The sequence below is a fragment of the Aythya ferina genome (assembly GCF_964211825.1).
Source record: "Aythya ferina genome assembly, chromosome: 2".
Classification (NCBI taxonomy): domain Eukaryota; kingdom Metazoa; phylum Chordata; class Aves; order Anseriformes; family Anatidae; genus Aythya; species Aythya ferina.
Genome location: NC_140297.1, coordinates 21446595 through 21460728, shown reverse-complemented (window position 1 = coordinate 21460728; position 14134 = coordinate 21446595). Strand labels below are relative to the sequence as shown.

Sequence of the window (14134 nt, the reverse complement as noted above, 5' to 3'; positions counted from 1 at the left end):
TCATCTTTAGTTGAGTAACACAAGCAGCAATTAAAGTTAAATTAAAAGTAAAAAACAAGCAAACATTGTTTTCCAATAAGTCGAGCATAAGTATACTTGGACACGTAGACACTAGAAAAACGAAACAAACAATAAAACAAAACTAAAAATCACTCCCACAATGCAATCAATAGGAAAAGGATTATTTTTTCTTTCAAAGGAGGAAAAGAAAAAGGTAGAAGCAGCATATGTCAGTTAAAAATATGTCCCTCAGAACATATGCAACTATGGAAAAAAATTTTACACCAGTATTAATAAAAAAAAAAAAAGTGATACTAATATACTGTACAAAACAGCAGTTCTCAATGCTGCTTCATTCATGTTTAATGCTAACCTAAGCACAGGGTTTAGTAATGTCTGTGGCACACAATTGAAAGAATTTGATCTGAGAGTTATCTGTCCCGAGTAATAGTCTCAATCCAGCAATAGTTTGTCCTTCAAAAACTTTACTTTTCAGCAATGTGACCCCAAACCTCTATCCTGATTATCTGCTAAATGTTTCAGTAGCTTTGGGAGGTTGAGAGCTCTGCATGTAAAATTCTGTTATTAGCTCTGTCTCCTTCTTGCTGGCTGAGTGGATTGGCATTTCAGCAGCTCCACAAATTGCTGCTCTTTGCATGCAAGGACTGGAACTGAATTAATCAAATCAAATTTAATTCGCTTTGACACCTGAAATTTTGCCTAATCCTTTTTTCTCCCTACAGTGTTATAAAATATTTGGATCCAGAGAAGAAGAGAGGCTGACTTGGCACTCTTCAAGAAGTGCTTGTATAGAATTAGGGGGAAATTTGGCCTCTATTCACAATGATCAAGTGCAAGGTATGAAATCCCAACCTTTTGGTGTTAGGTACAATGCCAGTAAATGTCACTAAAAACATCATAATTATTAGCTAAAATTGTAAAAGTGGCTGCTGCAACCAAATATAGTCCTTCTAGAGGTTAGCTTAGATATTTGAGCACTCTGAAGTGACATATCTCAACTACTTATTTTGCACTGGATCACAATATTCAGGTCCTGTATATACTGATGATGGTGCACAGAACCTCATAGAAATACTGGTCCTGGGGAAATAATTGTAAAATAAATCACATAGTGACAATAAAGATGAATACTTGTGATTTCATTGCAATATAACCCCTCTGCGCCCCCCCCCACCCCCCCTTCCCAGTAGGTTAGGTTACTAACCTAACAGTAGGAGAAACCTACTATCCACATCCATTTATAATCTTAGTGCCTTCCTTGTTTCCTCCTCACCTGTCCCTCTCCTGAATCCCTCTGACCTTCCCCAGCACCTTTCCTTTCCTATAAAACTCATTCTTTGAAGCCACTAAATGAGTTTTTGGCCCATCTAATGCTCCAAAACAGACTCCGTATCTAAATAGCTCCTGTGAAGGAAGACCCAGAGCTGCTTAATCCAGAGAGCAGACTGGAGTGAGCTATTATGGCACTTCTCATCTCTTGGCAAAACCATAGGGCAGAAAGAGCAGAAGGATCTGTTCCCTGTGGTTTTGGAAGGTAGGATAAATAGCAATGGCTTGAAATGGCCCCAGAAATTGAGGTTTGACAGTAAACAAACATCCATCAGAAATGACATATGGACAGTTTATGCTACCTTTAGGAAGGTTGATTAATCCTTTGAAGTCCCTTCTAACCTTAATTTCTATAATATTTCTAAGAACACTGTGAGTAGCATTTTTATCTTAAAAACTATCCCTTTGATATTTTTTATAGAATGAAGATGCTTCTGTTAAATTACCCATTTTTAAATATCTTTTGTTTTAGCCTTCCTCACCTTCAATCTAAAGGATATTTCCAGTGAAACTTGGATTGGATTAAATGATATTAATAATGAGGGCAGTTATCTGTGGACGGATGGAAGCTCTTTTGACTATTCACATTGGGCAAGACAATTCCCTTTTAGGGATAAATATATTGAAGTTAATAGGAGGTATACTACAATACAGGTAAACAGAAACAAAAAAATCAGCAAGTGCATAACTTAGATAATATCCTCTAACATAGTGTAACTGGCCTGAATTCTGAATTCTCTCTCAGCTAGAATCTCTATACTTTAATGTCTTTAAGTAGAAAAAAAAATGAATAATATTTCAGAGATCAAGTCTTTAAAGATGTACCCAGTGATTAATAGGCCTGTTAAGAATATACATGTAAACTTATTGTCATTCCTTTGCAGAAGTTTAGAACTGCAGAAAAATAATGCTCTACTATAATTACTGTTAGACTTATTTAGAATTATTAAATTTAGGAGATCTAAATGAAAACATTCTATTAATATAAAATATATTAATATGAAATACATTATATTAATATATTAATATCTATAATATATTAACTGAAAATACAAATTCTACTAAATGTGCTGGGTTTCTTATTTCATTTAATTACTTCTTCTTGACAGCATGAATCCAAATGAAAGTTCAACAAGTTAAGTATCGATTATCATAAACCATATAGCAAAAATAGCTTTGGTGCACTTCAAGAAATTTTAATAATGTGACAAAATTTCTTACAGTAATCTGCCAGGGAAAATGCATTGGCTTATGATCTAAACCATGATACATTTCTTTTCCAATAAATTATATAATAGAACAAAAGAAAAAAAAATCAGAGAAGAAAGCTATTAATTTGGCCTCCTCAGAACTTCCTCTGTTAATTTGCCAGACATTTTGTTCTTTATCTACTATAACTTTATTTTTCAATTTTTCCCTAGACTGACTGTATTGCCATGACAAAAAGATCTGTAAATGAAGCAAGGCGCTGGGAAAACACTGACTGTCAGCATAACAAAAGTTATGTTTGCCAGATGGACAGCAGTAAGTTTTATTTTTCACCTTCTTTTTTGGAAGACTTACTGAACAATGTGAGTGTACAAGTCCTTAGTTACAATTGCCTGTCTGTGTCTGTAGCAATTGGCGTGAAGGAAGCAGGGATCCTTTCCCAACTCAAGAATTCCAGGTATGAAACCTTCTCTAGAATAAGGATCACAGAAAAGTTTTTGCTTTATGGCCTCTCCCCACCGACATACCTACCAGCATTCACAGAGTCTGAATACACCTACACGTCAGATCTGCATTTAGATCTGGTGCCTGCACATGACAAGTAGACACTTTGAAGGCAGGATTCATCTCATCCTGAAGGATGAGCTTAATCTAACACAGGTTAGAAGACCCAGGCCTTCAAAATCCTGTTTTTATCTGTTGACTTAAAAAGGAGTTTAGCCATCTGTGAGATAGTCAACAGGCCCAGATACATGTATCTGAATAAGGTGATTTTGTAAATGTAAATAGAAAGCATGGAGAAAAGTCCAACAGTAACACCCACCATAGGTACATAGGTATCTCAGCTAGCTTTACAATACAGCAAAAGCCGCCCCCACCTCCAGATATCAGCCCTTCTCTCTTACCAAAAACCCTTCCTCACACATATTCCCTTGGGAGGAGATTGTGTGTGTGTGTGTGTGTTAATTAAGGTCAGTTACACTGGTTATTTCATCACTCCCTAACAATGTTTTTGTAACACAAGACTAAGGATCAGAAGGGCAAAAGCTTCAGTTTTCTTCACATATCCTCAGGGTGGGAGACACATCCGGAACATAGCTACACTGCAGAGTCTGCAGGAAGAGAAATGGGAACTACTAGGTAGCAAGTCATGTTCTGCAACTGAAAATACAGGAAGAAGGCACATCTGGGCCACATGCTTCAGGCTCTGTCCCATGCAAGTGCAGAAAGCTACACAAAGGCATCACTAGCAGAAACACTTTCCAGGGCATTCTCAACACCACATGAGCATGTATGTCCTTTTTCTGTACCCATCATCATTTCTAGGTCTTCGTCTTCTCCTTCCACATTTAAGGCAGAATTATATATATATATATATATATATATATATATATATATATATATATATTTCATTTTATTCTTCATTGAAAAGAAGAAGTAGAGTCTTCTTAGACTTAAATGAAATTTGTTCCTGTTGATTTGATCCCAAAATTGATCCTATTTTTAAACTCAAGTGGAATGGAGATTCTGCACCATGCTTTTACCTGCACTGCAGGAAGGGAACCTAGAGATAGGAGGAGAATTCCTGTGTGACGAGTATTCACATAATTTTATCTGGTGAGAGTGTATGTCTACAAACATGCACAACACTTCCTCTGCTTCTCCCTAATCTCTGAATGCACTATATATGCTATAGTTACAAACAATTCTCAGTTACCATTAAAGTGTGTCCTGCATTTTAAATACAAAATATTTTACTTGATGTTTATGTTGCCACACAATATTAATCTATTACTTAAAAGTTTTCTCCTCTTCCTCTCAAATCTATATCTCTTTCCTGCAGAGCCTGAACTTTTTCATTCCACAACTGCTCCAGATTTTGATTTTGTCCATTATAGTAACAGCAGCTATTTGATTATTCCTTCTAAAATGAATTGGGAAGAAGCAAGAAAAGCCTGCAAAGAGAAATCTTCAGATCTTGCCAGCATTTTAGATTATTACAGTAATATATTCCTGCTGCTGCAGGCAGTGCCATATGGAGAGCCCTTATGGATTGGGCTCAAAAGTAATGCGGTAAGTTTAATAAGTTGAAGGGTGGTGTGGTTAAATGCTATGGCTGGATTACTATCAGAAGGGAGATTTGTAGCACAAAAAGGGACCTAGGACTGGGGGGTCCATTTAACTTTATCCATCTTAAAATCATGAAACACCATCCCAGGCAGTGGAGAAGGATGGGAACCTCCGACAGCACTGGTGTCTTTGATAACTCTGGGAATCTTAGACACTTATATGAAACTACCTGGTTAACTTTTAGGTGACCAGCCTATGATCCAGGCTCACCACAACATTTGAGTGAGCATTAGCTTGTCAGCTCTGTGACTGAGTGCGAAAATGAATCTCAGCTTCTCTGATGAATGAAATTGTCCAATGTACTTACATTACGTACTATCTTTACCGTACTTTATTGCATCTTTGAGCTAAATAAATTACATTGATATTAAAAATTAGTTCTTCCATCAGTAATGATTTTCTTTACTAGTGTTTTTTTTTTTTTTCTTTCTTTTTTTACTAATTTTGTTTCTGCATTGATATATAACATAGCAAAATGTGTTTGAAACACAGTATCCCTATGGAGGCCTTGCAATAAATGCTTGATGTAGATTCTCCCAGTTGCAGAACTCCACAGGGATTGTCTATCCAAAACAAATACTAGTGTTTAAGTACACTTAATATCAAAGTTGGCTGATATAACAGTTGTAGAAATGTGGTTTATAAAGCAGTCAAAATTCCATTGTGATCAAGTTTAGATCACCAGACATCATCTCACCAGACTTCTAAATAAATGAGCTGGCCCTGCTGGTGCAGAGTGAGACACTGAGCTTCTTCCCGTTCTTTGGGCAGTGATCTTTCTCTGATTATGCTGAGCTCAGCAGGAGCTTGTGTACTTGTCCTTTTGACACTTAAGGCTTCTGTTCCTGTGTTGTTCTTTTGCTCCTAAGAAACTTCCACTTTTCTGTGATTCTCATAGTAACAGCTGTGGTTTACTCCTGTATGTTTCTCCTGCAAACTGTACTTGAGCTTAGAGTCCTTGTTTGACAGCCAGCTTCAGAGCTCCAGTTCCCCTGAACTCTCTACAGGCTTTGTGTTCCTGGTGCTCATGTTACACTTTGTGGTGACCTGACTCTTCTGCAACAGTGATTCTACCTCACAATATTGCCCAGCAAGGGACTGAGCGCCAGAAGTACCTGGGAAGCCCCATTTAGCTTTCAAAAAACCTTCATGGGTGGTGTTCTGCTGTTGTACTTTTACATTGCTTTTACATATTAATCAAATTAGAATTTGATTAATGTTCTAACAGGGCTTGCACAGAAATACAAACTGAGCTTCTAATATCACTGCAAGAAGGTGCATTTTATAAATCAGCTTATCTGAGTTTACAGTGTAGAAAAAATATATTAAAAAGTCTCTTTCAATTTTAGGGTTATGGATATTACAGATGGACTGATAAAAGGAAAATTGATTTTTCTAATTGGCACTACGGAGAACCAAAAGAGAAAATAGCCTGTGTCTACCTAGATGTCCACGGGACCTGGAAAACAGCACCTTGTAATGAAAAACATTTTCCTGTCTGCAAAATATCTGAGGGTAAGATGATTGATGCATGATGACATTTGGTTTTAAGGAAGAAATCTTGATGGATCTGTTTCAACTAAAGTACATATCTTTAAGTAAATATTACAGAATAATAACCCTGTGTGTGCAGTGTCAATACCTTTGTTTTGCATGAACAATGTTTTATTTTTAAGAAGTTGTTATTCATGGGCAAAGATCCTGCCATTTTATTGGACTCGGGTGATAAATGCAGTAGGATTTCAATGCTGCAGGCAGACAGGAAACACAGATTGTGAGAATACTAAACTTTTTACTACTTTAGAGTATAAAACATGAAACTTTTTGCTGACAGAGATTTTGTGAGAAGGATTAGAGCCAATAAAGCCCATGAAATATAAAATAATTTTTGTTCCTTCAATGTAAGTAGTGTTCAATAACAGCTTCATTGTAATTGTATTCTAAAAACTGGGGGAAGGAGGAGTAGTTATGTTTGGTTATTAATGAAATAGGAAGTCTGGTGACTGCTGATCATGTATGACAGTATTAGAAAAATAAAGTCTGTTGTAGGCTGAAACAAAAGTTCTTAATTCTCAGTGTTTCTATGGACTTCACAGAGGAATACTACAAATTAAAACACTACAGGCAAACTCTAGGATGGGAACTTTTTGTCCTTCATTTGTCCTAGGTCAACTGCTGTTAGCTGTAGTAACAGAGTTAATGGAAATTCAGAGATTCTTTTGAGCTGTTTTAGTGTAGTTCAGCTTTAATTTCTTCTCCAGGACATGTTCTAAGCTTTATCTCCATTCATTTGCAACTTTCATTTTACTTTAAAATGTATGTACTGACTGAAACTGTACTCACTGTTTCACCCCATAATGTCATTGATTGTGGGAAAATGTGAACCTTCTACACAAATATTCAATGAGCTTCCAATTATTTCATGTATTGTCAAACTGTTTAGAAACTTTATGTAAGAATTATCTCAAGGAGAATATTAGATTGGAAATTTCCTTAGTTATTTATGATTTGTGTTGTAACTCATTAAAAATCAAATTATTTGAAACTCTTGAGGGTTTTCTAGTTTTCTAGTTTTTTTATTCTTTTTACTGTATCTCTTATTTGTATGAAGTTGACAGTCATAAGAAATAACTGAAATTAAAAAACCTGAACACCCATATATTCTTTGGGCAGCCCAAGTTTCATTTAACTGGTAACACTGAAGAGTTCAGGCTCATATTGAACTGCTTAGCTGCAACTGAGCAGTTCTGCTCCTTGTCACTCTCCCCATAGTCACTGATAATTCTAGCAATTCAGAATACTTAGAATACTTTAAGTAGTTTTAAGAAAAGTTTTTTTTTTTTTAATTTTTATTTTTTATCATAAACTCGATTTCATATCTGAAAAACTGCAGTGCCTATTGAATGAAAGCATCCATAATATCACATTTCTTTTAGGTATACTTCCTTCTGATCCGCCACAGGATATTGGAAAATGTCCTGAATCTGATCACATAGCTTGGATTCCTTTCCGAAGCCACTGCTATTATTTCAATGCCAATGAAATGAGCTGGGCTCAGTCTGTGACTCAATGCATTCAGTCAGGTAATTAGTTTTACTCAAATGGAATTTCAATCTTGACATAGAAAAGAAAATCACATTTAAAAAGTCTTGAAAACTACTGCAATTTCTATACATATGTGTATATACGTATGTACACACATATGTATATATGCAGATTTAAAAAGAAGTCAGTGTCTCTTTTCCACCATTGATGCTGTTTGGTTTTCACTTATACTGAAATAAAGGTGATCAGATTTTTGTTTTGTTTTCTTTCTTTTTTTTTCCTTCTTTTTCTCTTTTGCGTTTTTTTTTTTTTTTTTTTTTTCCCTTACCAGCTGTGCTTAGTTCTAACACTGTAATATTTGCTTACATATATATATGTTATATTTATTCACAAAATTTCTACTTTTAGTGAGATTTTAAAGTGGGTGAACTTCTTTCTGGCCATATCTCTTCTTTTCTGTATATCTTCCTATGCAAGGACAAAAGTAAATGTTATAATAGCAATCACTTATTTTTAACTCAGGCTGTGTGATCTGAAAAGGATTGCAAGTACTGCCTGACAGCCCTTGCTTTACCAGCGATGGGCTCCCTGGCAGCCTGCAGAGCCAGGGGAGGGCAAATGCTTTCCTCCCTCCTCTTGAAGGTCTGGACCTGGCCAAGACCATGAGCTTTGTCTGTCTTCCACCCACACTGGTGAATTGTCTGGTAGCCAGGTACATCATCCATGTCTTCAGAAGGCTGTGAAAAAGAAAAAGAAACATTATGCTGTCCAAATTAAATGTGTCCTGTTTCACGTCATTAGATCCTCTTAGCCCTCTTCCTCCAGCACTTCTAATTTGCAAACGCTTTCAGAAAAATTAATACTAGTTTGAATTAAAAACATGCTTGCTGTGCAGTTTTACCTGCTACATAATAACCTGTCAAGGCCATGAAGAAGAAATAAATAGCGATCCATAATAACCATCCATAACAAAAATATTATCCAAGCACTTGAAAAATAATGTGCTCTTTTATTATTTTTTTTTCCTGGTGTTTAAAAATTGCCATCCTTATTGTGCTTTCATGTTTTTTATTACAGACTCACAGTCTGTGCTTTAAGCAGTCTCTGCTTAAACCCTTGCTTACTCCTACTGTCAGGAAGGACTTTTTATAGTTAATCTTGTCCTATGTCAAAGGCTGAAACTTTGGCTGACTTCTACAGCAAGGCATATCTCCAACCATCTTCTGTTTGTTTTCTTATGTGTGATAGGTGGCACCTTGGCTTCTGTAGAAGACTTGGCTGAATCAAACTTTCTAGCAGAACAAGCAGACTTATACACAAGCAAGACCAGTGGCTTTTGGATAGGAATATACAGAAATGCAGATGGTAAATATTTGTATTTCTACGTATAATCACAAATAGGATTCATGAAATGAACAGAAATACAATGTATTGCTGCTTTTGAGGAACTAATTCAAGGTAAAAGGTAGTTAAAACCAAACAAAAATAGATTTATAGCATATTAATTTAAAAACTCTTGAAAGTGTGTGGGTTTATCCAATAGGTGTGAAAGGCTGTAGAAAAGAAGTCAGCTTGGCTTCAGTTATGGATCTTGGCTATTCTCTGGATCCACCAGAGGGGATGCGCCTTCTTGCCAGCATGGGCACTGCCTCCATTCCAATATTTTTATTGTATATCTGGTTTAGTAGCAAAGGTGTGGATAGGTGTTGGGAATGTTTTGCCTCAAGAGGCAAAGCACAAAAGACACTATTCTATGGGAATGTAGGATGCAATGTGTAATTGAGACAATGATTGGGCCTCATTCCTAAATTCCACTGATTGGGAAGTGTTGTAATCTGTGACAATTTTGCACAGCTGCTAATTGGCTGCCATGTAACCAAGACTTCACAGAAGATACCTATCCCTGACGCATACCATTGATCATTCCCTCTATCTTTATCCTGGCGATGGGTCTCCCACTCCTGGTCTGTGAGAAGGCAATGCCCTCCCTGTTTGCTTTGTGCTCCAGTTGGGAATGCATCTCAGCAGGCCCCACCTTCTCCTGGCCAGGCAGTACCCATTGAAAGGACTGTGGGTGTCTGGTTGGAGCTCGATCACACTTCTCTGAATGGAGAAAATTAGGCTACCAGAGAAATCATCCAGTAAAAAACATGTAACTTCAAAAAACAAACAAACAAACAAAAAAACCACCAACAACAACAACAAAAAAAAACCACAACATTAGTTTCAGCCCACAATGATTCAGAAAGGATTTTTTTTTATGATTCTGTTTAACTCATTGATAATTCAATATTTTTATTTTAGAGCTTATGCTAAACATAAATGTTTTAATTTTAAATAAGTGTATTTCAAGCTTTGCAATAAAAGTTCCTTAATTTTCAGCAAGTGCTGCTGAAAAAAGAATTTAGAAGGTCAAAAAAAAGAAAAAGTCTAATTCTACTTTGAAAAGTAGAACTCTAGAACGCTAGAACTCTAGAGAACTATAGAACTATAGAACTCTAGTTCTGTTTGAAAGTATAGTCCACTAGACAAGAAAACACGGAGATATGTAAATTAAGTGTTATGATTAGCAAATCCATAAATCATAAAGCTGAAATGCAATTATATTTTTTTTTAAGATGCGAATTGAGAGAAATAAAATGCATTAGAAAATAACCACAGAGGGGATTTTTGAAGAGGAAAAATAACACTAGTGAAGATCTTTGATGTGAAACTATTAGTATTGCTACTAACATTTGCACCACCAGGGCCGCTGCTTTGGCAAGACAACAGTGCCTTTGACTTTGTCAACTGGGGTGAAGAAGGGCCATCAATGGAACAGCTTGATTACTGCGTGCAACTGTCTGCCTCCTCCGGGTACTGGAGTGCCATTCCTTGCTCTTCTGAAAAAGGGTTTATTTGTAAGAAACCAAAGAGTAAGTGACTTGTTTAATAATTGCTCTTGATGGTTATGGCTTTATTTCAGTAGTAATAATACAATATCTTTACTACAAAAGACCCACAATTTATGTCAAATAAAATGCTCTATTTACAGACTTATCACTTGTTTCAACATTCATCCAAAAATATTACAAATACATAGTATGTACTGTTCATGTTTTATTACTTTATAACTTCAGATTTTCTCACATTCTGTAATGAATATTCAATTAGTAACCAAAGATTATCAATGTTTTCCGGAAAATGTTTAAGCTCCTCTGTGGTTTTTCTCCCTTCCAACATGCACACGCATTTTCCTGGTAACATTAATTCCTGTTCTATGGAACAAGAGTTACATCAATTATTTGCTTTTCTTCCTCTTGCTGCACTGTTACATGCTGTTCCAGCAAGAGATGGATGAAACAATTTCATTTAAATAATAACAGAACGGAAGCAGAATCCAGAGCACGTATAGTGACCTTTGAAAATAGTTGAAGTGTTTTGGTTAGCATTTATTTTTTTAATGTTGTGTTTCTGTGTAACTGAGGACCATCTGCTTTGGTCAGGAAGTAGAAATATCAGAATATAGTGAGCCAAGCAGCCATGTGGTATTTTTGAGTTCAACTGTTAATTTTGAAAAAGATTTATTTATTTATTTATTTAAAGTACAATTTCCTGCCCTATTTCGCAACCCCCAAGCTTCAGCACATTTCTGAGGTTCTGTCCTTTCTCCTAGCAGAGCAAAGCTGCAGCTGGTGTGGCAAACAACTGTACATGCTTTGGTAGTGGCAGATCATTTTCTGAAATGGAAAATTCCTCTTTTAGGGCAACTTCTAGTTTTCTTTGGGTAGGTAGAGAAAAAGACACTACAGGAAGATAATGCCTTGTTACCAGTTATATCAGAAAGCACAAACTCAGGATCTACACATAATTTGTTTTGAGGGTTTGATTAGGAGTGGTCCTTAAGTGCCATGCCAAAGTGCTGATAATATTCCCTTAATATTCCCTTGACACCAGGCTCTCCAGCAGAACATTCTTTCTGAATAAGTACCCTTAACAACACAGCGAGCCCTGCATCCTCCCAAGGGACAATTTAACAGTTGTATTTCATCCTTGCCCATGAACAGGCCAGAGCTTAATGTCGTGCTGTGCTTCTGCTGTGGCTGCACAGCTCCTTTTGCTTGCTGCACTGAAATGCTCAGGCCATAGGCCAGCTTGCACCCAGCTTGCACTGTCCAGTGTGCAGAGAAATATCTTGCAGACAGCGCCCTCTTTGCACAGCTGGGAAAAACTTCATAAGAAAGCTTGAGTTGATAAATGTTATTACAGATGCGAATGGATTACAGTGAATTAAAAATCTGCTGGGTCTCAAAGGAACCATGTGCTGTACAGGAAAATTGTCCTATAGCCTTAGCATTTGATCAAGTTGTTCCCATCTGCTGATGTGCAGACCCAACAATGACAAGATTTATCAGCCAGAGGGGAAGGGAAAGCCAGCCTGATGCAGTCAGGAGCTATCTGTGCTTGGAGATTATTTGGTTACTAATAAAGAGTCAAAAAGGAGGCTCTGAAATGCAAAACAATGTAGTTTCATATGTTGAATATCAGATTGAAATCAATCACACATTTTCATTATTAATTTAACAAATGTGTTTCTAGAAGATGCGTTAAAGTAACCTTGGTGTGCAGGTTACCAGATATTTAGCTGAAAATGGTCTGTCAGGATGGGAATGCAATTTTGACGAAACATCTGTCTTTCTCTTTGACAGCTATTCTTAAAGTAACTGCAAATATGAAAGGTAGGCTTTATTTTTCCTTCCCAATAACTTCAAAGTGACATGTAAACAAACACTTGTATTTTTTAATGTATTGAATTTATGAAATTATGATTTTTTATAATTTCATATGATTATGATTTCATGAAATATAAAATTTATGAAATATATATATATATGGTTTATATATTTATTTATATGTTTTTAGTTTACTTAGTTGCCATTGAATTAATTGCCATAATGATTTAGCAGTACCTAGAAGACACGCACAGCATCCCAAGAAAACTAAATGCTTCGGTAAACTGATCACCCTCTCTTTGCTCCTTCATATGCTCTAATGTCTGTGAGGGGGCTGACACACAGACACCGCGACAGATTTTTAATACAGCTCTCATCCTAAAAAAGCATGTGAGCGTATTTACACCTTAACAACCACAGCATCTTTGTCAACTTCCTATACTTGCCTCAAGAGAGCAGTTGAAGAAGGCCATGTTGGAAGTTATATTCCACTTCCTTCATAAACATGGGTTCCTGATTAACACCACAGTAACTAAGGGGAAAATTAGTCCAGTAGTCTACATATTTTTGGCTCTAATAGGCACGCTTCTAATAACTTTGTATTTATTTACAGATGCCAAAAAAGACAAAGAACATGGTCAGAGCACTGTTTGGATACTTACTCTGGTCGTCATCATTTTAGTAGCGATGGGTTTCATGGCTTATTTCTTATTCAAGATCAAAACCCAAAGTGAGACTCAACAAGCAGTGAGGCAATATAGCACACTGCTAGAGCACAGCAGTAACCTACCTGGAGGAGACGATGATAATGATCCTGCCAGCAACAGAGAAAAAGATGAACACAGCATCATCTAATGTGATTACATAGCTAAACTGTAAAGTCGAGCTTAAAAAATAATTTAGCCAGAACAAAAGAAGTCATAATAAATGTTACATACACCAGCTTACATTATGAACTAAAGTAGCAATTATTCCTTTTGTATGGATTAAGGACTATTGCTCTATGCTTTTCAAGACATTCTCTCAGGACTAAGACTCAGAGTACTGTGTAAAATCACTAATTAAACAAGCATGACAAATAGAAGATCCAGTGTGTATCTGGAGTTAAAAGATATGGATCAATAACCTAGTGTTTGGTTTTTTTTTAGAGATCTGTGGCACCATCACACACAGAACAAAGTACAGATACACATTGAGCGTTCGACACCACTCAGCCCCAAAGCCTGCCTTTTGAGAGTGCATACTGATACTCAAATGAAATGGTGTTTGGAATAACCAGAGATTTACATGAATTGCTTTCCTCCATTATCACACCTTTATTACACACTAAACAAATAAAATTGCCATAATATTGTAACTTGCCATATTGCCTTTCTTGTCATAATATTGTAGCTATAAGTGAAATATTTGTCCTTCATTCATGGAGTTTCAGAGCTTCAATTTAGATTAGTGATATTCTTTGACAATGGATATTTTGCATCAATTAAATATTACATTATATCAATAAAGGATCTATATCTTACATAATAATACTTCAGTGCTGTTGAATTAGCATGCTAATGCTCAACTGTGTTATATGGATTGGTGACCAAATGAGTCATGTACATTATAAGATTATAAGGAAACACAGAAACATGAACAAGGCATATGAATAAAAATAAATGTAAATAAACTATAAAATAATGTGA

At 36.1% G+C, this 14134-nt stretch overlaps 1 protein-coding gene across 1 annotated transcript in view; it reads left to right on the top strand.

Moving 5' to 3' along the window:
* The window catches only part of LOC311431474 (macrophage mannose receptor 1-like), a 34882-nt gene extending 21324 nt beyond the window's left edge, over positions 1 to 13558 (top strand). Inside the window, exons 20-29 of the mRNA XM_084508977.1 lie at positions 744 to 858; positions 1823 to 2004; positions 2772 to 2874; positions 4403 to 4632; positions 6039 to 6204; positions 7626 to 7772; positions 8983 to 9099; positions 10482 to 10649; positions 12423 to 12452; positions 13060 to 13558. Coding sequence (XP_084365103.1) covers positions 744 to 858; positions 1823 to 2004; positions 2772 to 2874; positions 4403 to 4632; positions 6039 to 6204; positions 7626 to 7772; positions 8983 to 9099; positions 10482 to 10649; positions 12423 to 12452; positions 13060 to 13301 — 1500 coding nt within the window. The 3' untranslated portion in view covers positions 13302 to 13558. The remainder of the gene's footprint in view (positions 1 to 743; positions 859 to 1822; positions 2005 to 2771; positions 2875 to 4402; positions 4633 to 6038; positions 6205 to 7625; positions 7773 to 8982; positions 9100 to 10481; positions 10650 to 12422; positions 12453 to 13059) is intronic.
* The last annotated feature ends 576 nt before the right edge of the window (positions 13559 to 14134 follow it).